The following is a 23,613-nucleotide window of genomic DNA, read 5'->3' as shown; positions in this document are numbered from 1 at the left end:
TCAGTCCAAGCCATTGGAGATACATCTCAAGCAGGAATATACCACAAAGTCTAGTCTTTGTCCCCTTTCTCAAGCAGAAGCACCAACTGCAGGGAAGGTCCAACAAAGAAGTCACAGGCAGGGGCACCACTTCTCCTTTAGCTCTTCAGCTCTTCTCCTGACAGAGGTTCCTCTTGAATCCTTGAAGTGATCTAAAGTCTGGGGTTTTGGGTCCAATACTTATACCTCTTTCTGACTGTGAAGTTGCCCAACTTCAAAGAAAAGTGTCTGTTGTTTACAGGATCCTGCCTTGCCCAGGCCTAGCTCCAGGAGCACACCAGGGAGTTGGGGACTGCATTGTTTGAGGGCAGGCACAACCCTTTCAGGTGTAAGTGACCACTCCTCCCTCCACTCTAGCTCAGATGGCCCATCAGGATAGGCAGGCTACAACCCAGCCCCCTTTTGTGTCACTTTCTAGTGAAGATGCACAAACAGCCCTACTGTCAGTCTGATCCAGACAATGAATCCACAAACAGGCATAGTCACAGAATGGTTTAAGCAAACAAATGCCCACTTTCTAAAAGTGGCATTTTCAAGATAACAATCCAAAAACTACCTTCACTAAAAGATGTATTTTAAAATTGTGAGTTCAGAGACCCCAAACTCCAAATTTTGATCTTCTCTCAAAGGGAAACTGCACTTTAAGGATATTTAAAGGCAGCCCCCATGTTAACCTATCACAGAGATAGGTCTTGCAACAGCGAAAAAATAATTTAGCAGTATTTTACTATCAGTACATGTAAAACACCAGTACATGTCCTACCTTTAACATACACAGCACCCTGCCCATGAGGCTACCTAGGGCCTACTTTAGGGGTGCTTTACATGTATAAAAGGGAAGGTTTAGGCTTGGTAAATGAGTGCACTTGCCAAGTCGGATTGGCAGTTTAAAAACTGCACACACAGACACTGCAGTGGCAAGTCAGAGCCATGTTTACAGAGCTACTCGTAGGTGGCACAATCAGTACTTCAGACCCACTAGTAGCATTTGGTTTACAGGCCCTAGGCACCTCTAGTGCACTTTACTAGGCTCTTACTAGTAAATCAAACATGCACATTATGGAAAAGCCAATTACACATAGAATTTCACATAGAGAGCACTTGCACTTTAGCACTGGTCAGCAGTAGTAAAGTGCTCAGAGTAACAAAAACAGCAAAAACTGAGTCCAGCACACACCACAACCTGGGAAGAAAAGGAAAAAAGTTACAGGAGACCATGCCAAGGATGCCAGGTCTAACAGTATATTTAAAGGAGGTAGTTGGCATTGAGGTGGTCAGCCCGTAAGTTGCAAATAAGCTTTACATTGGCCGGCTAGGGGAGGAGATAAATGGGTCTTAGTTAGGCAGTGTCTTCAGGAATGGTGAGGGTTTCTTCTAGAGTTGTGCGATGTTGGCATGTTTCCAGACATCTAGGAAGGTGATGGTGGTATAGAGTAATTGAGGAGTGTTGGGAGGGCTGTGAAGATGAGGTAAAGTCCTTTGGTGAAGATGAATAGAGGCAGGAATCTGGCAGGGCTTCCAGGTGGATGGAACACACTCCATTGGATATTTACAGTGGGATGATCGCTGGCCAGCAGGACAAGGTCGTTTCTGGGGTGTCAGAGTGGAGGATAGTGAGGGTAGAGAGGTCCTGCTGAGGTGCAAAGCTGTAAATAGTTTGGATTTTGTTTGTGAAGTAGTAGGAGAGCTGAGTGCACAGTTCCTGTGAGGAGTGATGGTCGTGAAGTTGGTGTGGGTGACAAGGGACTTAAATTTCTTCACTATGGCCAAGATTTCTTTAGAGGTGTTGGAGCAGTTTAGGATCTGTCGAATAAGTGCTGAGATTTTGGTGGTTATGAGTCACTGGTTGTAGGTCAGGAGGGCTGATCTGTAGGTGTTTCTGGTGCTGTTGTCATGAGTATGGTGCCAATGGCATTCTAGCGGCTTGCACTCGGTGAGTCAGCCTTCTGGTATTTGGTGGGGTCGTTCACTCATTGAATGAGCACTAGTGTGCTCAGTCTTCTTTGCGGCTAGTGGTGTCTGGCTGGCTTTGTTCCCTTGGTAAAAGATGAGGTTGTCTGGTAAACTGAAAGAGTTGGATGAGAGTGCCAGTGAGGCAATAAGATCCACAAGAGAGGCCTTAAAGTTGGACCTCGGTCGGGGGGCGGTAGTAGAGATGGGCTTCTCCAAGGGTGGTGTTGCTCGAGGGTCCTGAGTTTGAAGGCCATGTATTCTAGGGAGTCACTAGTGTTTGCTAAAATAATGAAGAACTTGATTTTCTCTTTGTAGTCCTCCTCTGGGTTTGCTCATCCTATCCCATTTTAGGATATTGTAGTCAGGTAGGAGGGCCACTGTCATGTCTGGAGCAGATGCTAGGTTGAACCAGGTCTTGTGAAAACGATCATAAGGTTTTGAAGAGCTCTAAAAACACTGACAAATTAATTTTTACCAGAGGATTACATCTATATTTCCTCCCTCAGCAACAAAAACAGAGAGCAAAAATGCATTGTTAATTCAAAATCAAATATGCCCTACAAAACTGGTGGGGTTTGAACGAATGCCAAAGTGATCACCAGTGCATGAGATTAAGTCAAGCATTTCTTTCAAAACTTTGTTGCTTATTTCAGTCGATGCCCTAAATACAATAGGTATGCCCTTAAGTAGGTCCCATGCTCAGTGTTCCACAAGACTCAAGCAGAATCTCACTGATAGGGATCAACTAGGCTGAAACTGGCCTGGGTTCACTTTGGTTCGCATATGTAGGTGACTTGTTCTGGTAGACTGGTCTGGACTTTTCCTAAAGGAGCAGGACGAACATTGATATGCATATGGCAGCTCTCTGTCTACACTTGCTATGTGGTTAACAATCGATGAACTAGAATGCGGTTCAAAGCAAATATCAGTGACTGAGGTTAACTCAAGCATTCCTTCAAGCATTATTTTGTTGTTTGTTGCAGTAAACACCCTAAGTGTAATGGGTATGCCCAAACTGAATTCCCTGCTCACTCTACCATAAGACTCAAGCTGTACTTCGCTGATGAATCCTAAATACACTGAAACTAGGCAGACATTGCTTGTGTTACCACCTGGATAGTACATGACTGAGTAGTAATGATATACTCTTGCTATAGGATCAAGGCTGATTTGCAAATACTAAAAAACAATGAATGTGGCTGGATACGGTCAAGAGTGCCACAACAGGCAAAAAATGATGAACTGCAGTACTGACAAGGTTATCCCCAGTATCTAAAATAAAATAAAATAAAGCTTTTATTCATTGTTTTTTAGTTGCAGTAGACTGTTGTCTTAGAGCAGACTGCATCCCTGTCAAACTTAAGACATCACACAATCAAAGGAAGAAACTATTGGTGATGTGTTCCTCAAAACTAAAAGAGTGCAACCAGATCTCAAAAGTATCTCACTCCTTTGTAGACTTTGTTTCCGATATATGGAACACCCTTATAGAAATAAAATTAAATAAGACTGGATTCCTCCCTTAATGCCTTTAAAACCCCACTGGAAAACAAATCACATTTACTTCACCTAACTTAACACACCTTTATCCTCTACAGAATTTATGGAAATTGTGTAGTACGATTCAGAGTATATACTTCTATAAATATGCCTATATTACATTGATCACGGGTTGGCACAGTACATAAGGTCAATATACCATATACCCGTCCTATAATCTACAATGCGAGCTAGCCTTCCCTTCACCAGGTTTGATGTGAAGTTATCTAACAGGCACTTGAATAATGTCCAAGCTAAAGAAAAAATGTAAATAAATAAAGAACAGACCGTTTGATGAGGCACTAAGAGCCTGAACTGATGAATGTTTACAGTCAATGTTAGGCATTCCGTCCTGACTTGTCTTTGTACTGATCATGCAAGGGTACCGGTGAAGACAATATTTACACTGAACACATGAGATTTATCGCAGACACTCCTGCATGGGCATCCTCGGTACAAGGCAAGCTTCTTGTTTACTAGGGATTGGTCACTTTAATACAGCTTGGTGTCGAGGAGGCTGTCGTATCACAGTGAGGCCTATACATAGCGCAACTCCCCCGTCACTGGCTTCAGTTAATCACTCACTGTTCTTAACTAAGTAAGATTGCAAGGTTTCACTCACCCATTCATTTCTGCAGACTCTGTGCCGGGGTCGTATCTCACCACTGGCATGCCGCTGACCAGGTCAACTGAGTCCTTCTGCTGGAGGAAATAAAGCACCGTTGATCACATTTACCCATATAGTACTAGTTGTAAAATGTAAAGTCCATCTCAGTTTCCTTTGTGTAAATTTACATTCACCCAAACACACAAGTGCCAATTAAAAGAAAACAATCACTGTCTCAAGGGACAGTCGCAGATATTAAACAGCAAACGTCTATATGGTAACAAACGCGAGGGTGCAAATAACACCAGCAAGAGTTAAGCCAATATCCTGTATACTCAGAGGAGTTAATGCTCAGAACAGGCAATTTAAATACTAGCAGAACTTAGAAATGATCAAATGTACGAATTCTGCCAACATAAAGGTTATAAAGGTCTAGAGTTTGAATTGTACCAACTATTTGGTGGATCCTTGACTAAAATTACATTTTAACCTTATAACACGCTAAAATAAAATGAGAATTCAAGTATATCATCATCGGTGCAGCTCCAAAATGTCTTTGGCTAAGCACCAGCAGGTTCTTTGATGAGGTAAAAATAACAAATACTGTTGCTTTCCATTTCTGAGTACTATTATTACTAGTAGTAGTTTTATTATTGGTTTGCGGTTTAAAAAATACAGCTTACCCCACAAATTTACAAATTCTTTTAGATAATTCCGTCAAGTTTGCACCAACTCTGGAACCACCGCTGGAGTAGCCCACAGCAATTAGCAAATCATATAAATTGCTACAGTCTGAAAACTTAATTTCACTTCCTGGCTAAATAAATCACGTGAAACACATAGGTGATGTGTGAGTGCTTCCAAATGTATGAGCCACTGGCAATCCAGTCTTTTTTTTTTAATCATCACAGTGCCACTCCGGGCAGTGACCAGTTGTTTCACATAAATACATACATGTAAATTACACATCGAACTGAACATGCCCGAGCTGCAAGGCCGGAATTTCTATAGGAAAAGACGATACCATGAGGAGAACGGTCTTTGGGGGCTCAGTGACATACATACCCACAAATACAAAAACCCTTGTTGGTGGCCCAACAGTATTTTATCTGAGGCCCAATGTGTGCCTCCCCTCCCCCTAAAATTAATTTAGAGATGCCACTGATGCCTAAGACAGTTCAGACAAGGAAGAGTAGGAAGTCCGAAACCTCGTTGCCTGGAGATAAACATGAAGTCCTCCTTTACTGGTCATCACAACAGAGTAAGGTATGTAGACAATTCAGGCATATGGTGAATCTCAAGGAAAACAAGCATTGGTAAAGCCTTTAGGCCTGGTGATGGCTGCCAGTCTTTTTAGTTTTCTATTGTCATGGTTTTTGTAAAACTTTTATTTAGGAGATGCTTGCCCCGTGTCAATCCAAAAAATAAATAAATAAAGCTTGGCTAAAAGCAAAAATATTTTTTTGACCTCACATATTTGCCTTACTAGTCCCTGGTACTGAAGGTTATCTAATTTGTGTGGATATGCTCTATGTGAAACAACAGTATGCCATCTCTCAAAGTGAAGTTAGCCACGGGCTGGAGTGCTATCCAATTGCCCTGTATTGTACGATGCATGAAGAACAAAAATGTGAATGACACAATAAGAGAGCAATGGATGAAGAGGGCTGGCTGAAAGCCCCCATAAATATATGCAGCATAGATATGTTCATGGCTAGCACCCAAACAAAAAACCAAGCCAGTCATACCGTGAATCACAAGGAAAACCCAAGGGCTCACAGCACTAATTATGTGGACATGATCAAAGCACATTAACCATGGTAGGATTTTCTTCTTTTTCTGTAGCAAAGAGTGCAACATTGTTGCTGCGTACATTTCTCATCAGATGTCACTGGCACTCGGTAGATGGAACTGAAATGATTGCTGAGGAATTTTCCAAAATGTACTTCTAGAATGTTTTAAGTTGCCCTGGTATAGTAAAGGAGGTGAGCTTAGCACACATCTGGGGATTGCAGACTCACTCCAAGCCCTGCTCTATCATACATCTGCAGCCATGATTATATAGGTCCAGTTATGAGGTCCCAGAGATTCTGCGAAAGAGAGAGACGGAAATCCTCAAAGAAGCACCAAATATTTGTATTTCTAAATCATGAGGGTCAGGGCAGTTATGTCCAGATAATAGGCAGTTCAATAAACTTCCCTGGGTGATGTCTATTTGATGCCAAGGAAAGATGGCCTGGTAGACAAGCCAGTGCCTTCCCTATCACCATGATGCAATTGATGAAGGGGCTCGGTCATGTCAGTCTGACAGACTAAACGTAAATGGGGTCAGTCTTTACCTATCATCTAGTGGGTACAGATATATACATTTTAAGCAGATGAATGCCCCAGAATATCTATATGCCTTAGAAATACAGAAGTGCCCGGATAAGCATTATTTACTCCAACACATCAAGAAGACTTTACAGTCTTCAGCCCTGAATAGAATTTTCACCTCAAACATCTTAAAGTGTTGCTTGAAAAGTCACTTCCCCAGACTCAACAGAAAAGGCTTAGGAGTTCTGGCATGTCCTTGGTGAGGTCACATACCTCTGATTTCTCAAGGGGAGGATATTTACCTCTAGTTTGCCCTTGGTGAGGTTATATACAAGTGGGTTGCCTTTGGTGAAGTCACATACATCTGGTTTCTCATGGGGGAAAACTTACCTCTAACATGTACATGATGAGCTTACATACTGGTGGTTTAATCTTGGTGTGGTTGTGAACCTCTGGTTCTTTTGGATGAGGTTTTGTGCTTCTAGCATGGCCTTAGTGAGATTATGTCTATTTGGTTTGCCCTTGAGGTGGCTTCAATCCTCCGGTTTCCTCTTCGTGAGGTTACATACCACTAAATTGCCCTTTGTGAGGTTACGTACCCTTGATTTGTCATGAATAGTGTTGCATACAACTAGTTACCATTTTGTGAGGTTACCTACTCCTGAATTGTCCTTGGTGAGGTTACAAATCTTAGGTTTGCCGTTTGTGAGTGTTAGAAATGGGGTTTCTGGTTGGCAAGGGTATGAACCAAAGCCAGGCACAACCCACCCACTCTGGTCAGGGCAAGGGAGTTACACATCCAAGATAATCCCTGCTCAACCCCTTGGTAGCTTGCCACGAGCAGTCAGGCCTAACCCGGAGGCAATGTGTAAAGCGTTTGCACAACACACACAACACACGTGATGCAATATGCACACCACAAAGTAAACACAACAGTGAGCTATGTAAAAAACATAAACTGTATTGCACAAAACATAATTAGGCCAAACATTACATGCCAGTAATACCGTGCTACCTTAGCAGTTGTCAGAATGTTACACAGGTTACTAATACTCTGCAAGAACAAGTAGTAGTCACATTAGAACATGTAAGTACTCATGATTCTCCAACATAAGCAGTAGTCGGGAATCACAGTAAAGAAATAAATGCACTTGTCATGGAAATATAATAAATGCCTATACTAAGAGCATTATAAAGACCTATGGCAAGTCATAAAACACAAATAAGCGTGACATGCCCATTAAAAGAACACTAGCACATATATGTAACATCAAAAATAGCAGGTTAACACATCAGTCCGTCATGACCCTATGATGAGCATTTTTAGAACAGTGTGTGTCTTATTTAAGAGTACCTGTATTATGATGAGGAAGGTACACCTTGTGCCAGGAAGAACAATATGAGGGTCCCGGCGCACCTATGCGCAAAACGGGGGACACGTGTTGATCCTTGGGGAGAGGGGCAGCACGCTCCCACTCTGGTGTTTATAGCAGGCCCCCTCCCCCGGGCCTCCACTGGCCCTCCAACAAGGGAAGGTGGGCAAGGCAAGCCCAAACAAAACAAAAGGCTTGAGGTTGCTGGGGCGTCCACGCCCCTACGGCATTGGCCGGGGGGAAAGGAACTCCCTTTCCACCCCGTGCTCTGCAATGCCAAAGGCAGCCACCCTGGTCCTCGGTGCGGCTGCCGGTGAAAGTGGGGGGAGAGGCCGACACCTCTCCCAGCGAGCTGCGCTCCTCCAGGAGTCGAGCTGAGACCTCTAGGCCACGGCAGTGGTCTTAACAACAGGGGCCGGCATGTACCCTGGGGGCTCCGCTCAGGTTACCGGGACCCCAGGGGCACTAGTACGAGCGTGCCGGCTCCTCTCTTCGTTGTCCTGGTGCCCTGGGGGCATGAGAGAGACAGTGCGCCCACATGCGCTTTGATAATAACGAATGCCCGAGCTGCGGCGGTGATTTCCTTCCACCACAACGCGCTTTTCAAAACGATAAGAGCAATCAAGACCCCGGGTTGCAGTGGTGAATTCTTCTTGGCGATCAGGTGCTATGAAGCGCAGGGCACAGAAAAAGCACTCTCCAGATGCTATACATGTAGAAAAGCAGCACTCCTCATATTGGATAGTTGCAGGGGCCACAGCACCCTGCCCCTGGAGACAGCAGAGGGGAGGGAAGCACAGGGCTGGCAGGCCCAACAACAGGCCATCCAAAGAAATGCAGATGGTGGCAGTTCCTCCTAGTGACCAATCAGGTCACAGGTCAGCACAGCAGCAGCAGTCCAAGGTAGGTACTGGTGAGTCCATTCAGCAGCATCCTGTGTCCAGTTCCAGAAGAGTCCCTGGAGTCCCAAGAATGTCTAAATTGTGGGGTAAAAATCCCCTGTACTTATACTCAATTTACAGTGTGTTTCACAAACAGAGGGGACAGGAAGTTACAACTAGTTACAACTGGTTCTGGGAGTGCCCCCTCTCTCCTGTAACACAGGGTCCAAACATCTTTTGGGGGTAAACAACCCTATTGTGAGAGGCCAGGGCACAGCCTTTACAAATGTAGGTGTGCCCCGCCTCTCCCTTCTCTCAGCCCAGGAAGACTATTCAGTATGTAGATGCACCTCTGTGACACCTCCACCCTCCCTGTGTACAGGCTGTCTGAAAAGTATGCATAAAGCCCAACTGCCACTCTGCCCAGACGTGGATTGGAGTCAAGCTGCAAAACACCAGAGTCATAAGCACAGAGAAACGCTCACTTTCTAGAAGTGGTATTTCTGTAATGATACTAAAATAATTCACCTACACCGGCAAGCAGCATTTCTCACTACCATTACAACCATACCAAACATGCCTACGCCACCCCTCTTAAATCGGACAATACCCCTTACACACAAGGCAAGGCATTTCCATTGCAATCCAATGAGAAGGGAGCACTCACAGCAGTGAGAAACAAAATTGGCTGTTTGTCACTACCAGGACAGGCCACAATACTAGGCACATGTCCTGTCCTCTACATACATAGCACCCTGCCCATAGGGCTAGCTAGGGCCTACCTTAGGGGTGGCTTACATGTAGTAAAAGGGGAGTTCTGGGCCTGGCAAGTAAATTTAGATGCCAGGCCCCTGTGGCAGTAAACTGCCCTGCACTAGCAGGCCTGAGACAGATTTGAAAGGCTACTTCAGTGGGTGGCGGAAGCAGCACTGCAGGCCCACTAGCAGCAGTTAATTTATAGGCCCCGGGCATACAGATACCACTTTTCAAGGGACTTATAGGTAAATTAAATATGTCAAGTAAATATAAGCCAATCATATCAAGTTGCAAGGGAGAGCACATACACTTTAGCACTGATTAGCAGTGGTAAAGTGTTCAGAGTGATAACGTCAGCCAACAAGGGTCAGAAAAATAAGGAGGAAAAAGGAAAAAAGTTTGGGGAATGACCCTGTAAAAGGGCCAGGTCCAACAGTGAACTTATGCACCTCTGGTCTGCCCCTGATGAGGTTACATACCTCCGGTTTGTGATCAGTCAGGGGCAAAAAAGGATGTACAAGACGCGGTCAGGTCAATTGTGGAGCGGCCAGTCCACAGAATACCATAGCCTTTCTCAACACAGCAGGGACATAGCATCCGTTTGTTTCTCCGGCCGCAGTGAGGCTATGCCCCTGACAATGATGCTCGAACATATATTTCCAAAGTAAATGTGCAGGACCCACGTGAGAAACCTTTGTGTAACACTTGTGGTCTTTAACCTGAGTACTGATGTTGCAGGTAAATTCTGCTCCTGTGTGCTCTCTCTATCCGCCTCTGCCCCATCTCTCTCTTCCTCTTCATCAGGGGGCCCCCTCTCTATCTCTTACTCGCGTCTCCTGTAAATTACTATCTCGCTCCTCCACCTCTCCGTGTATCTGAGTATTCAGCCAGCCACTGGGGCAAGTGGACCTTTAAGGCTGGTGCCCAGCAAGCAACATGCCTTTATGACCTGTCCCTAAACACAGGAAGGGCAAGGGGTCATCCTTTATGACTCAGTGACAATTGCCTATGTTTATTCAGTGCCAAGCCCAAACTGGACTTCAAACCAAATAAAAGCATTTGCCTGCAAAAACGTGTCCCTTCCAGGACTAGGAGGTTAACCGAAATCGCTGCTCTCTCGGATGAGCATACCAAATCATGGCTGCCACGCGCCATACGGTGGTTTAGTGGCTCTGGCCTGCCAAGATTAAATCTGTGGTCTGGAGGCAACCAATAGACAGCTACAGCAGGCATGTTAACCAGCTGAGGTGTCACAGCAGCGGGGCTGGAAGTCACGAGACTGAAGAGAAGTACCCGCTACAGAAGCTTCCGCGAGGGTGCTACCAGAAGGATTAAAAAGATCTTAATGGCCCTTCTTAACTTCTATCTGACACTCGCAGTCTGGAGCCCGAGCACGAGCTAATAAATAACACAGCAAGGAAGAAGACACCAAGACATTGCTTCTGGGTCGGGGGGAGGGGGGGGTTAGAGGGCTGGAGAAGTAACCAAACATGCTTAGAGACCAAGAAATGTTACACATTACAAAGAAAACAAAACATATGCGCGAGGAAAATGGAATAAGCGCGAAACAAGGAAGGAGAGGCACGTAACAAATGAAAGAAAAGAAAAGCAAGAAAGGGACGAGGAATGAAGGGAACTCTGATTCAAGAAACAATTCCCACAAACCATTCTTGAAAAGGTCGGTCGGGATCACACGACGAACGCATAAAGTGTAGTTTTAATGTAGACAGCCCGGGACACTCGTGTTGCAGTTTAATTTAGGTTGGGAGTACCCCTATAATCAAAAACACGTGAGCATATCCTAATGCGATTCTGCGACACTACCAAAAAAATAAAGTGGCAGGGCACTTTGGAACACAAAACACAGTAGGGGACTTCAGGAAAGGAGAGAGGTTCTGAAAGGGGGAGGCGGCAAGAGGAAGCGGCAGAGGGTGGATTAAAGGCTGACACGCTCCCCAGCTATTCGTTGTACGTGCACACCCAGCTGCAGCCGGTACCCCGTCCTGCCAGGGTACATAAACATACGGGTTTCTTATTAAAGCCGAAGGACTATTTTCTAAGTAACTTCATCGTGGACACGTCTCTGTTTTGCATCTAAAATCAATGAGTCTAACTTTTCTGAGTAAAGAATCCCAGAATCACAAGCGAACACTTCACATTTCTCTGCCCATTGGCGCGTGACAAACCAACAGTAAGTGTTTTTTATGTAGTGTTTACTGCCACCCAATTTGTCTCTCCAAACCAGAACAAAATGAAGGTACTACTGCAGTGTCGTTTAGAGGAGCTCCGCGGGAGGATGAGTGTTTCGGGTTTGACATCGCCGGAATTCGAACTGTAGAAGGCAGCAGTTGCCAGGAGCCCGTATAACTCACTGAGCCATCTTCCCGGTGTGGCTCGTTTAAGACGGGTAGAAAACCACAGGGCGTGTTATAATCAGGATTTTCCAATATGATGTAAACCGGATTGTATGGATGAAAAGTTTAATACAACATCCTTATCAGATGCCCGTCACAGTGTAAAAAGAGGAAGGTTCCGTTGTATAGGGACGAAGCTCAGGTGGGTCTGCTCCGTCCTTAGGGCAGCTTGGATAGCTGACCAATGCTTTGTCTTTTTAATATCGTGTTTTGAGGCTCTGCACCTCATGGTACCCGCGACCTCACCCCATCTCCCCCATCCCACCCCACCCCTTTATACAGGCCTATTACCGCGGACGGCCTCACCTGCCTGCACTCTTTTCTGACCGGATTCAGCTCCCCCGGTCAGGTGCGTCCCTCGGGCAGTTCGTACCCGCCCGGCTCCTTTCCTTCTCCCGGCTCCTCTCCCTCGCTCCTGCCTCAGGCGCTGCAGACTCAGCGTTTTCCGACACTTCCTGCAGATCACGGCGCCGCACTCTGGTGAACTTTTCCTCCAGGATGAGTCCGGGGTTCCGGTTGCTGACGGAGGGCTGACCCTTCTCCCCACTCCTGCCACGAGCGGGGGAGGTGGCTGCAACCTCCGAGTCCGAGCTCCAGTGGATGCTTCTGCCGTACTCTGCCTGTCCGGCTGGGCGGTAGCCTGGGATTGGTGAATGTTTGTTGACAGTAAAGGCTGTCTGAGCACAACCAGTCTGAAGGTGTTTCTTCTGGCGAGCATCGAAGGGACCCCTCGCGACACCCAGAAACCAAACCACGGCAGGTTCTGTTCTGTCAAAATAAAAACACTCCTTCCATGTCCATACACGCTGAAGAGAGGGTACGGTAAATGAAGTGGGGTGTGGCATGGCCAAACTCAGAATTTAAGAAACCACAAAATAAAACAAATACAATCATTTTAAGGATGTTAGAAGTTGAGTTATTTTTAATGTTCTAATTGTTTTTGTATCTTTTTTTTTCTCTTTATGTGTTTTTTTTTTTTTTTTTTTTAAATAAACTGGAGGCTTTTCAAGCCGTCACATTGTATCTATCGTCCACCTTCGCCGTAAATAAAAGTGTTTTTTGACAAATCGCCATTTCGGGGTGCACTCGTTTGCCCTTTAGATCATAAACTGGCCCCCAACAGCTGTGCTAAAACCACTGAACAGCTTTGGCCGACTTCAAAAGTCACGTTTCAAGTATGCTTTGTTCTGTATGTCGTCTGCATTACAAAATAAACGGACAAACGTCGATTTTGCACATTTAAAGCCCTTGGGTAATTCATTTTTTCATAAAACCGACTCATGACGGCTACACATATTCTAAGAAAGTGCTACATCGTCTGTGATGTTTTTGTTACCACGGGGAGACTATGCATTCTGCCTTAATTTCTTTTTGGGTTTCAAGCACGGAAGGAAAATTTAAAGGAAGTGAAATATTATGTCAGCGTGTTTTAAGCGTTACCATATGTCCCAGAACTCAAAGCGCAAGAAGTTTGAAAGGGGCAGGCAAGACAGTGTAGAATTCCAGTTCCTTTAGGGAGGGAAAAGTCATCTGCATGGTTGAAGACGTGTCCTTGAATGCCTAACTGTACGGTTGTATGGATCCCTAATGCCGGTCTTTTTAGGTCGAGCCTAGACAGCAGGTCTAGCATAGTACTTTTGTATGTACTATGTGGGGTTTAACTCCTCCCATCAGCTTGGATTTGTCTACTCGTTTGTCTTTTAAAAATCCTTGCTTGCCAATGGTTAACTTGCCTTCCCAGTACATCCCTTTTGCAAGTGATTCACACCTCTGGAGTCTCGCCCCAGGACTTGTTGGATTCCGCTTTTCCCTACTTAACTTTCTGTTCAGGAACTTTTTTTTTTTAAGTTCTAACTTGTGTTTCCCTGGCTGAGCGTGTTTCCTTCAAAGTGATGTTTTTAAATTGAAAACATTACGTAACACTTGCAATTTAAAAGTATAGACAAGAACAGGCACGCTGCCTTTAAAATACCCCAAATGCACGTTATCAATAAAAAAAAAAAAAATAACGTTTATCGTTTCAGTTCGTTTCCTGCTCCTGTTATTATTTCCCAGCTTGTTTTTCGAGTTTTGCTCAGTGATTGGGACTCTATCAGCGTGTCACTTTTCTTTTACTGTGAACCGCATTCTCTCTCTGACATTTACACTGGATTTCGAAACAGCCCTGAACTGTATCTGGCTGCCTTCCCCTTTCCAATCTCACAAAAGTAATGATAAATGGCTTTGTGTCTGTTTTCAAAATGTCAGTGTGTCGCTTTTACTTGAATTTTCGTTTTCAGTAGCGGCTTCCAAGCTGTTTTCTTTCCCTGCCAGAGCTAATTTTCTGTTTAATTACTTTACTGCTTGTTTTCCAAAGAGCGATCTGTAACACTGCTTGGTTCAGGTTGGTTAGTTTGCTGCTTGTGTTCTAAGCCACCCCCTTTCAAATCACACCAAGGCACCTATACATAGTGGCATGTCTCTTTTGTAAGTGGCTATGTTTTTATTTATAACTTTCCTGCTTTTTTAAACTTTTTTTAAATCAGCAATAGCATTTTCACTCTGATATTTGAGAAACGTGTTTTCCTTCAAAGTGATGTTTTTAGATTGAAAACATTGCATATGTAGGCATACTGTTTAAATAATGTGCTTGCTTACGTATGTAACACTTACAAATTAAAAGCATAGATAAAAAACAGAAAGACACAATGCCTCTCACATGCGCCTAATACACATTAGCTCTGTTAGAAAATGGGGTCTTTGGTTGGCAGTCAGGTTACGCCCTGTCCAAGCAAGGACCCTCACTCTATTCATGGTGAAAGAGAATCACCCTCAGCTAAGCCCTGCTTACCCCCTTGGTAGCTTGGCACGAGCAGTAGGCTTAACTTCAGAGTGCGAGGTGTAAAGTATTTGTACCAACACACACAGTAACTTAATGAAAACACTGCAAAAAGACACAACACAGGTTTAGAAAAATAGAGAATATTTATTTAAACAAAAAAACACCAAAACCACAAAATATTCACAATACACAAGTCAAGTCATCAATTAAAATGCAAAAAGAGTCTTCATGTAGTTTTAAACACAAACTAACACTGTTGGCATGAAAATGTACCTTGGGTGTGTCAAAAATAACCCCGCACGTGCAAGTGTGCGTCACAAAGGGCTTGCGATGCGTTGATTTCACTCACGAGCGAGACCTTGCGTCGTTTCTCACTTCATCAGGTCGGGCGCATCGTTTCTTCTCTCGCAGGAGTGTGATGTCGATCCTGTCAGCACTCTTGGGTCCAGACAGGCCTTGTGGTGTTTTGACATGCCCAGCGGAAATCCAGCCGCACGATGATCCGCAAACCACGCAGCGCGGGTTGCGATCTCACCAGCCTCCGTCAACGATGCTACGCGTCGTTTCCCCAGCTTCGTGCGTCGATTCTTCGGTCGCATTGCAGGCGAGCTTCGATTTTCAGCCGCGAAGCCACCCGCGCGTCGATCTTTCAGACGCAGATCGGAGTTGCGTTGATCTTTTCCCCGCACGGCGTCCTGTGCGTGGATTTCTTCCTCTTAGGCTGCCAGCTTCTCCTTTCAGGGTCCCAGGAACTAGATAGGTACCACTTGGCAGAGTAGGAGTGTCTCTACAAACTCCAGGTGCTGGCAGAGAGAAGTCTTTCCTGTCCCTGAGTCTTCAAACAAAAGGAGGCAAGCTCTAAATCAAGCCCTTGGAGATCTTCACAAGATGGAAGGCACACAAAGTCCAGTTTTTGCCCTCTTACTCTGGCAGAAGTAGCAACTGCAGGATAGCTCCACAAAGCACAGTCCCAGTCAGGACAGCTCTTCTTCCTCAGCTCTTCTCCAGGCAGAGGTTCCTCTTGGTTTCCAGAAGTGTTCTAAAAAGTCTGTGGTTTTGGGTGCCCTTCTTATACCCATTTTCTCCTTTGAAGTAGGCCTACTTCAAAGCAAAGTCTCTCTTGATTGTGAAATCCTGCCTTGCCCAGTCCAGGCCCCAGACACTCACCAGGGGGTTGGAGACTGCATTGTGTGAGGGCAGGCACAGCCCTCTCAGGTGTGAGTGACCACTCTTTCCCTCCCTCCTAGCACAGATGGCTCATCAGGAAATGCAGACTACACCTCAGCTCCCTTTGTGTCACTGTCTAGTGTGAGGTGCAACCAGCCCAACTGTCAAAGTAACACAGACAGGGAATCCACAAACAGGCAGAGTCACAGAAATAGTATAAGCAAGAAAATGCTCACTTTCTAAAAGTGGCATTTTCAAACACACAATCTTAAAATAAACTTTACTAAAAGATGTATTTCTAAATTGTGAGCTCAGAGACCCCAAACTCCACATGTCCATCCACTCCCAAAGGGAATCTACACTTTAATCATACTTAAAGGTAGCCCCCATGTTAACCTATGAGAAGGACAGGCCTTGCAACAGTGAAAACAAATTTAGCAATATTTCACTGTTAGGACATATACAACACATTACTATATGTCCTACCTTAAGCATACACTGCACCCTGCCCTTGGGGCTACCTAGGGTCTACCTTAGGGGTACCTTACATGTAAGAAAAGATAAGGTTTAGGCCTGGCAAGTGGGTATACTTGCCAAGTCGAATTTACAGTTAAAACTGCACACACAGACACTGCAGAGGCAGGTCTGAGACATGATTACAGAGCTACTTATGTGGGTGGCACAACCAGTGCTGCAGGCCCACTAGTAGCATTTGATTTACAGGCCCTGGGCACCTCTAGTGCACTGTACTAGGGACTTACTAATAAATCAACTTCCTTGAAACTGAATCTTTCTTTCTGATATGGGCACAGGAGCGGTAGAAGAACACCAGGATGCTCCAGCACTTTTCTTGGATAATAATAACTGTTGGCACAATTACTAACACTGCATTACCTAAAACACAAACTGAGTACCATAACAATAAGTACTGCGACACTAGGGCTGGCTTCACAGAGATTCACTGTTGCACACTACAATTAGAACTGTGGTTGCACTTATCATGTACAAGAAAAACAAACAAGGACATTAATTATATCACGTATAACTTTCCTGCATGCATAGGGTTAAGCTAAAAGCAACAAAAACAATCCAAGAAATACAAATGTGCACTCTGGGTTTAAACAGTTAGGGTGGCACAGTTTGTTTTGGTTTCAGTGAGCGTGTGAAAAACCCTTCAAAAGCAAATTCCTCAAACCTGAAACAAAGGCATGAATGACACAATTTAAATCCAAGAGTTATGCTATTAGAGAAAGAAATGTCACGTAAATGCTCTTTTAAAATTGCACTGTCACTTTTTGTAGTACTTGAGCTCAAGCAGATTTCCTGAATCACATTTACGCAAGTAACTAGAATAATAATGTAGAATGTTAAAAAATGCATTTGTCTCTTCAAGATAAGCACTCTGCCAAAATATGAGGTCTGAAATACACCAGCTCTTCTAAGAAAGCGCGGCGCTCAAAGACCAAACTTCCTGGAGAATACTAGTCACTTAGCTGCAGTCTTTTCCGGAGTGCTGGAGGAATGCCTGGTGTCAGTTGATACAGGAACAAAGAAAATAATTACTTAAAAAGTCCTGAATTCGAGGATGACAGCAGGGGCTGGACTGCCAAATCAGATGCTGAGATCAGGAAGCAAAACAAAGCCAAGCAGGGAGGCATGCTTCACTCTGCTATTTATAGCCAATCAGGAAAGCAGTTGAGTTTCCACATGTGGATGAGTCACCACACCCAATTAAAAGCACATGTCTACACCTGCTCACATTAACAAACAAGCATTGGTAAAACAAGCATTGATAAAACCAATTGTGTAACACAGCACATTATGTTTACTTAGAAACATGAAAGTTTAACCAAGAACAGAAGTATGATTTAACCCTAATGCCTGGGGATGCTGACAGATCACACAGGAGGCACCTTGGGGATTCCTGACACCCCTCTTTCAACAAATGACAATTAAAGAAATTGTAAATACAGAGAGTGTTGTAATTTATGCTCTCCTTTGAAATTCTTTGTTTCTTTCCTTAAATGCCTGAGAAAGAAACTCTTTGTTATACTGAACAATACATAAAGACATTTTTAAAGGGCTTATCCTTTTTGGGAATTACCCCCATCCCATTTGACAACACCCTCAATGTTAAAATTGAGAAACTCAACAAAAAAATGGAACAGAGATTCATATTGCACAGAACTCCTCAGACAAACATAATTGGAAAAAAAACTATACCAATGTGAATTATAACCTTACATATGAGGTATAAACTCTGATACAAACTGTAATTGTGAGGTGATTATAAGCAGGATAACTGCTTTTCTCAATGTTCAACACCCAAAACCCTAGTAATATCCTTTCTACCTAAAATACACAAGAATCTGACGAATCCCCCTGGACGACCCATTGTTTCCAGTTGTAGTGCTGTACCCGAACCACTATGCCAATACATCAACAGCTTTCTCTAACCATTTGTTCCCTTGACTCACTAATGTACCTGATACAGTATGCATCTGATTCAACCTGTAGAAGGTACGACCTTTGACAACACACAAGCTTTCTTGGAGACATTAGACATATAGGCCCTCTACACCAATGTTCCTCAAAAGGAGGCACGCTGTGGGTTTACTTGCACTTTACACTCAAGGGAACTACCCCAGTGTCACCACGCAGTTTATAGTTGACATTACTGAGACTGCATTAACAGTGTTATTTTTCAATTCAACTCAGGAATAATGCATACTATCAGAATAAAGGTGTAGTAATAGGAAACTTTAGCAAAACAAAAGGATGATGGACATAGTGCCGAAACTTTTCAAACACTCACCCCCAGTCACAGATCTGGGTTTAATCCATTGTTCTTTTGCCCACCATACCATCCCAGTTTGGGCCCAGCCATATGCAAATCAGTCTTGACCCTGTTCCCCAGGGGAACAATCCAACCCGAACTGCTAGGCCAGAACCTTCCTGGACCGGAAACAAGCATCCTGGGACCGGTTTCAGGGTATCACCCTTCATCAGCCAGGGTAGCTTGAATCCAGTGTCACAGTGAGCACGGGACCCACGTCTGGGCATACCCTTCCCACTTAGGGCAGCTTCAGCAAAACGAAAGGATGATGGCTGGGGTGCGGAAACTTTTCATACACTCACCCCCAGTCACATATCTGGGTTTAATCCATTGTTCTTTTGCTCACCATGCCACCCCAGTTTGGATTCAGCCATATGCAAATCAATCTTAACCCTGTTACCCATAGGAACAGTCCAGCCCAAAATGCCAGGCCAGGTCCTCCCTGTAGGAAAGTACTATCTTTCTTGGCATGTTACCCCCATTTTTACCTGTATGTCAGTATGTTTTTGCCTGTCTCACTGGGATCCTGCAGGTCAGGACCCCAGTGCTCATAATTTATGGCGTAATGTGTGTGTTGTCAGTAGTGCTTGACTTCTGCTAACCAGAAACTCAGTGCTTATGCTCTCTGTGCTTTTAAATTTGTCACTATAGGCTAGTGACTTCATTTACCAATTTCAATTGGCACTCTGGACCCCCCTTATAAGTCCCTGGTATATGGTACCTAGGTACCCAGGGCATTAGGGTTCCAGGAGCTGCAGCATTTCTTTTGCACCCATAAGGAGCTCAGACAAACCCTTCCACAGGCCTGCCATTGCAGCCTGCGTGAAATAGTGCACACACTATTTCACAACCATTTTCACTGCACTTAAGTAACTTATAAGTCACCTATATGTCTAACCTTCATTTACTGGAGGTTAGATGCAAAGTTACTAAGTGTTAGGGCACCCTTGCACTAGCAGAGGTGCCCCCACATAGTTCAGGGCCAATTCCCGGAACTTTGTGAATGTTGGGACGACATTACACACTTGCATTACATATAGGTCAATACCTATATGTAGCTTAAGAATGGTAACTCTGAATATGGTCATGAAAGGTGTCTAAGATCATGGAATTGTCCCCCCATTCCAAATGTGGCAGTGGGCAGCCAATTCCATGCATCCTGGGGGCTCCACCATGGACCCCCAGTACTGCCAAACCAGCTCTCTGAGGCTTCCACTGCTGCCACCTCACAGACATGGTTCTGCCCTCCTGGGGTCTGAGCAGCTCAGTCCCAGGAAGGCAGAACAATGCATTTCCTTGGGGAGGAGTCTGTTACACCCTCTCCCTTTGGAAATAGGTGTAACAGGCTGGGGAGGGGTAGCCTCCCCCAGCCTCTGGAAATGCTTTGAAGGGCACAGATGGTGCCCTCCTTGAATAAGGCAGTCTACACCAGTTCAGGGACCCCCACTCCCTGCTCTGGGGCGAAACTGGACAAAGGAAAGGGGAGTGACCACTCCCCTATCCATCACCACCCCAGCAGTGTGCCCAGAGCACCTCCTGTGTGTCCCAGACTTCAGCCATTGCCATCATGTTTTCCAAGGTGTGGGGACACTCTGGAGGTTTCTGAGTGGCCAGTGCCAGCAGGTGACATGAGAGACCCCTCCTGATAGGTCCATACTTTATAAGGTAGCCAATCCCCCTCTCAGGGCTATTTAGGGTCTCTCCTGTAGGTTTCTCTTCGGATTCTACGTGCAAGTTTCCAGCAGGAATCCTCTGCAACTACTACTTCATCCTCTGACCTCGGATCGACCGCAGACTGCTCCAGGAACCGCTGTAACAGCAACAAAAGTATCCAGAAGGGCTACTTTTCCTCTACAACTTCAGCTCCAGCCAGCAACTGCAACAGTTTCCATGGTGTGCACAGTATAGGGACTCCCTGTCTTCACCCTGCACCAGAAGGACCGAAGAAATCTCCTGTGGAGTGACAGAGTCACTTCCCTGCTTACGCAGGCACCTTCTAAGTTGACGACCAGTTCTCCTGGCAAAGAGCGTGCTCCTTGGAACACAGAGGGTGAATCCCTTCGACACAGACTGTCCTGAGGTCCTGCAGCCCCAATTTGGAGGAGGTAAGACCTTGCCTTCCCCAATCACTACAGTACCCCTATGCACTGCATCTTCTTCACCTCCTGAGGCCTCTGTGCACTATTTGCAAAATCCTCCTATTTCCAAGACCTGAATACCTTTGAGTGTCAACCCAGATCTGAGAGCAATCAATCCTAAATGCTCCGGAGGAATCTGTATTTCAACACCTGTTTCAAGAAGTGCCATGTCTCTTGGTTTCTTGTTAAGGCAAGTAGATCAAGACCTGCTGATTCTGGTGTGGCTCAGGATGGAGCTAAGGCTCCTGGGTTTATTTCCCAATACATGATGGTGTTGGTCACTACATGGGGTTGTATCTGTAATGCTGGGGTCAACATTCACATTAAAGTGGTCAATGGTCAATGGACAATGGTCTGTTATTCAAAATTTGGAGAGCTTCATTTAAATGCTCTCTCCCGTTTCTCAAAGTCCCATCTGACAGTTTTCGTAGCTGGGCTTTCAGCAAGCCGTTCATTCTCTCAATCAGTCCTGCAGCTTTTGGATAATATGGAGTATGATAAATCCACTCAGTATTGTGTCGTAAGCAATGAGTTTGCACCAATTGTCCTTTGAAATGTGACCCGTTGTCACTCTGGACTTGGAGTGGGACTTTGTAATACAACATTAACAAGTCCAGAGTTTTAATGGTGGTATTCTGAGTGGCATGTTTGCAAGGGACAGCAATCGGGTAACCAGAATAAGTGTCCACTACTGTGCAAGCTTATTGACACCCGCAACTAGTCGGTAGTGGCCCAATGTAATCAATTTGCAATATCCTCCCGGGCAACTTCCCTCTCCCCAACTGACCTTTGACCGTTTGCGGGAAAGATCTCTGTTGTGTGTGTTGACAAATAGGACACTGCATGATCACGGTTTTTACCAAATATAGGGGAATGTGCATCCTTCTAATCTCTGCCCACCTGTTAGTGGCCTTCTCTCCCATATGTCCACATTTTTGATGCGCCCACTTAGCCATCCCCACCAAGTCAGAATCCTGTGTCACCACTTCTGCCTCTGAGATTTTGGCTTTGTCATTTGCAAGGGAATCAAACCATTGTTCTAGTGAGTCAGTGGGACAGTGGGCATCTACATGATACACAGTAACAGTACTTATTCTAGCATTTCCCAAATTTCTTGCCACAACTCTTTGCGCCACAACTCCTTAGAATGTATTTGCCAGTTATGTGCATGCCATGTGGGGAGCCAGGTAGCTAACCCATTCGTGGTAGACCTAGAATCAGTATAAATGTGACAGGTCAGAGGCAATTCTTGTTTCAGTGCCTGATACACAGCATACAGTTCTGCATATTGACTACACTTCCCTTCTCCTGTAGTGGGGAACAACTTCTTCGTGACTGGGTTATATGACACTGCCTTCCAATGTCTTTGGCCCCCACATACTTGGCTAAACCATACATGCTTCCTATCCTCAGGAGGCAAGGATTCAAATGGCTCACCCCACCTCACTGGTGACTCTTTTATCTCTGGTACCTCCTGCACTCTCTCATCATCCTGCACAGGGGCTTGTGCCACCTGTTTGTGCAGGGCTCCTGTCTCTGTTGGTCCCACTCGGGCTCTGTCCTGTATGTACCACTTCCATCGAATTATACTGGCCTCTTGCGCATGTCCTATGCAGTGAGTTTTAGGTGAACTCATCACCTACTGTATTATTGGAATCGCAGGTCTCAGAATCACATTATGACTTAGGGCCGTTTGTTAAGTATTCACTAGAGCCCAGTAACAAGCAAGTAAATGTTTCCCAAAGGGAGTATATCGCTCTGCAGTATCCGGTAGCTTTTTGGTCTAATGACCCAGGGGCACCCTCTTTCTTCCCTGTTTTTGCCACATGCTCCAATTTGCATATTGCCCCTGAATGGTTACATGTAACTAAATGTTTCCTTCCTGTACTGGCCATAGGTCTAAGGCCTGTTGAATCACCTCCTTTTGCCAAGTCAAATGCACACTGCTGCTGCTCTCCCCATTCATACTCATGTTTCTTTCTTGTCACTTTGTGCAAAGGGGCCAAAATCTGACTCAAGTGAGGAATATGCTGTTTCCAAAAACCAAACAATCCAATGAATCGTTGAGTCTCCTGCTTAGTACAGGGAGTGGCACATTTTAAGATCTTTTGTTTTGCCTGCGGCAACACCTCTCTATGTCCCTGATTCCACTGAATTCCTAGAGGGTTTTGAGAGGGTCCTTGTGTCTTATCTAAATTAAGCATCCACCCTTTGCTCTGCAAGAGTTCCGCAACCCTGTCCAACTGAGTCTGCAACTGTTCTTGTGTCTCTCACTGAATCATCATATCAATATAATGGGACAATTGCACCCCAGAAATGACAGATGCTTCATCCAGGTGTTCTGCCCTGTCTGATTAATTAGGAGAGTCATTATTACCTGCTTGTAAGTTGGAGGAGCAAGGCAAATAGTTGTATTTCCAACTGACAAAGAAAGCGGTCCATCTAACAGACGGTGAGCATCACCCAGGAAAATACCATTTTTTATTCCCTCCTCCTTAATTCTCTGCATTGCATCTCCAGGACTTGTCATTTTGTGGCCAGTCTGATTCTGTAGGATACTTATGGTTACACCCCATGACCTCTAGCTGCAGTAGGGTGATCTGTTGGTTTATCCTGATAACTCCTAATCTGCTCCTGTGTTATGGGGTCAGTGCTAAGAGTACAAAACGTAGGAGAGTCTCCTATGTCTAGCATTACACCAGAGGCTCCTGTGTCAAATAATCACACCATCCATGTAAGTAATGTTTCCTCAGATCTCTGCTTGAATCTGTCT

General features: G+C 44.9%; 1 protein-coding gene across 5 annotated transcripts in view; it reads right to left on the bottom strand.

Annotated features, from left to right (window-relative positions):
* LOC138250516 (phosphatidylinositol 3,4,5-trisphosphate 3-phosphatase TPTE2-like) overlaps positions 1-12,684 on the bottom strand; it is a 194,749-nt gene extending 182,065 nt beyond the window's left edge. Inside the window, exons 1-2 of one of the 5 annotated variants that reach the window (XM_069205467.1) lie at positions 12,189-12,684; positions 4,154-4,230 (exon numbers count right to left, since the gene is read on the bottom strand). In XM_069205467.1, the coding sequence (XP_069061568.1) occupies positions 4,154-4,230; positions 12,189-12,596 (485 nt within the window). In that variant the 5' untranslated portion in view covers positions 12,597-12,684. Of the gene's footprint in view, positions 1-4,153; positions 4,234-11,129; positions 11,176-12,184 lie in introns of those variants that run through there. The other 4 variants (XM_069205466.1, XM_069205471.1, XM_069205470.1 and 1 more) reach the window with 4 other exon arrangements.
* Between the last annotated feature and the right edge of the window lie 10,929 nt (positions 12,685-23,613).

This window comes from Pleurodeles waltl, chromosome 8, assembly GCF_031143425.1.
Source record: "Pleurodeles waltl isolate 20211129_DDA chromosome 8, aPleWal1.hap1.20221129, whole genome shotgun sequence".
Taxonomy (NCBI): domain Eukaryota; kingdom Metazoa; phylum Chordata; class Amphibia; order Caudata; family Salamandridae; genus Pleurodeles; species Pleurodeles waltl.
The sequence above is the reverse complement of the archived record's forward strand: the minus strand, read 5'-3'. Positions and strand labels throughout refer to the sequence as shown.